Source organism: Buceros rhinoceros, unplaced genomic scaffold, assembly GCF_000710305.1.
Source record: "Buceros rhinoceros silvestris isolate BGI_N320 unplaced genomic scaffold, ASM71030v1 scaffold36174, whole genome shotgun sequence".
NCBI classification, from domain to species: domain Eukaryota; kingdom Metazoa; phylum Chordata; class Aves; order Bucerotiformes; family Bucerotidae; genus Buceros; species Buceros rhinoceros.
Window position 1 is genome coordinate 1 of NW_010407117.1, and position 836 is coordinate 836.

At 63.9% G+C, this 836-nt stretch overlaps 1 protein-coding gene across 1 annotated transcript; it reads left to right on the forward strand.

Annotated features, from left to right (window-relative positions):
- Positions 1-181: 181 nt before the first annotated feature.
- Positions 182-761, forward strand: LOC104491892 (olfactomedin-like protein 2A; the record flags this gene model as incomplete). Its single annotated transcript, XM_010134375.1, has 2 exons — positions 182-445; positions 654-761. Coding segments are annotated over 2 exons (372 nt in total), but the record flags the coding sequence as incomplete, so codon positions are not given.
- Positions 762-836: the final 75 nt, after the last annotated feature.

Here is an 836-nt window from a genome sequence, read left to right on the forward strand (position 1 = left end):
GCTCTGGGCCAGATGATGCCCCACACTCTTCAGGGCACAGCCAGGAGCCCCAGGGGTGGTGAGAGACATTCTGGGCGTGCAGAGAGTGGGAGCCAGCTGTGATGGCTTGCTGGAGTTGGCAGGGCCCTGCAGAACATCTGGGTGGGACACCAGGCTCACCAGCTGCTGCATGTCCCCACAGGCGCTGGGTGAGGCTGATCAGGTCCGGATGACCTCAGAGGGCTCCGACTGCCGCTGCAAGTGCATCCTGCGTCCGCTCAGCAAGGACGCCTGCAGCCGTGTCAGGAACGGCAGCATGCGGGTGGAGGACTTCTACACAGTGGAGACGGTGAGCTCAGGAGCTGACTGCAAGTGCTCCTGCACTGCCCCCCCCTCCTCGCTCAACCCCTGCGAGAACGAGTGGAAGATGGAGAAGCTGAAGAAGCAGGCGCCCGAGCTCTTCAAGGTATCTCCAGGCATGGCGAGACCGTGGGCTGGAGGACGGGGACCCCTCCCCATGCCCAGGACCCCACGCTCCCCATCCCTACTCTGGCAGAGGGCAGTGGGTCAGCATGGTTCCTGCGCTCCACTGTGAGCTGGCGTGAGGACATGTGGGGGCATCGACAGCAGCTGCCCAGCCCTGTCCCGTGCCCCAGCCCTGCTCTCCCTTGCAGCTGCAGTCTATGGTGGACCTGCTGGAGGGAACGCTCTACAGCATGGACCTGATGAAGGTGCACTCCTACATCAGCAAGGTGGTGGCCCAGATGAACACGCTGGAGGAGGTGAGTGAGCTCCAGCAGGCACCGCTCCCACAGCGCACCCTTGTCTGGCTGCTTGGGACCGTCTGCAGATGCCGT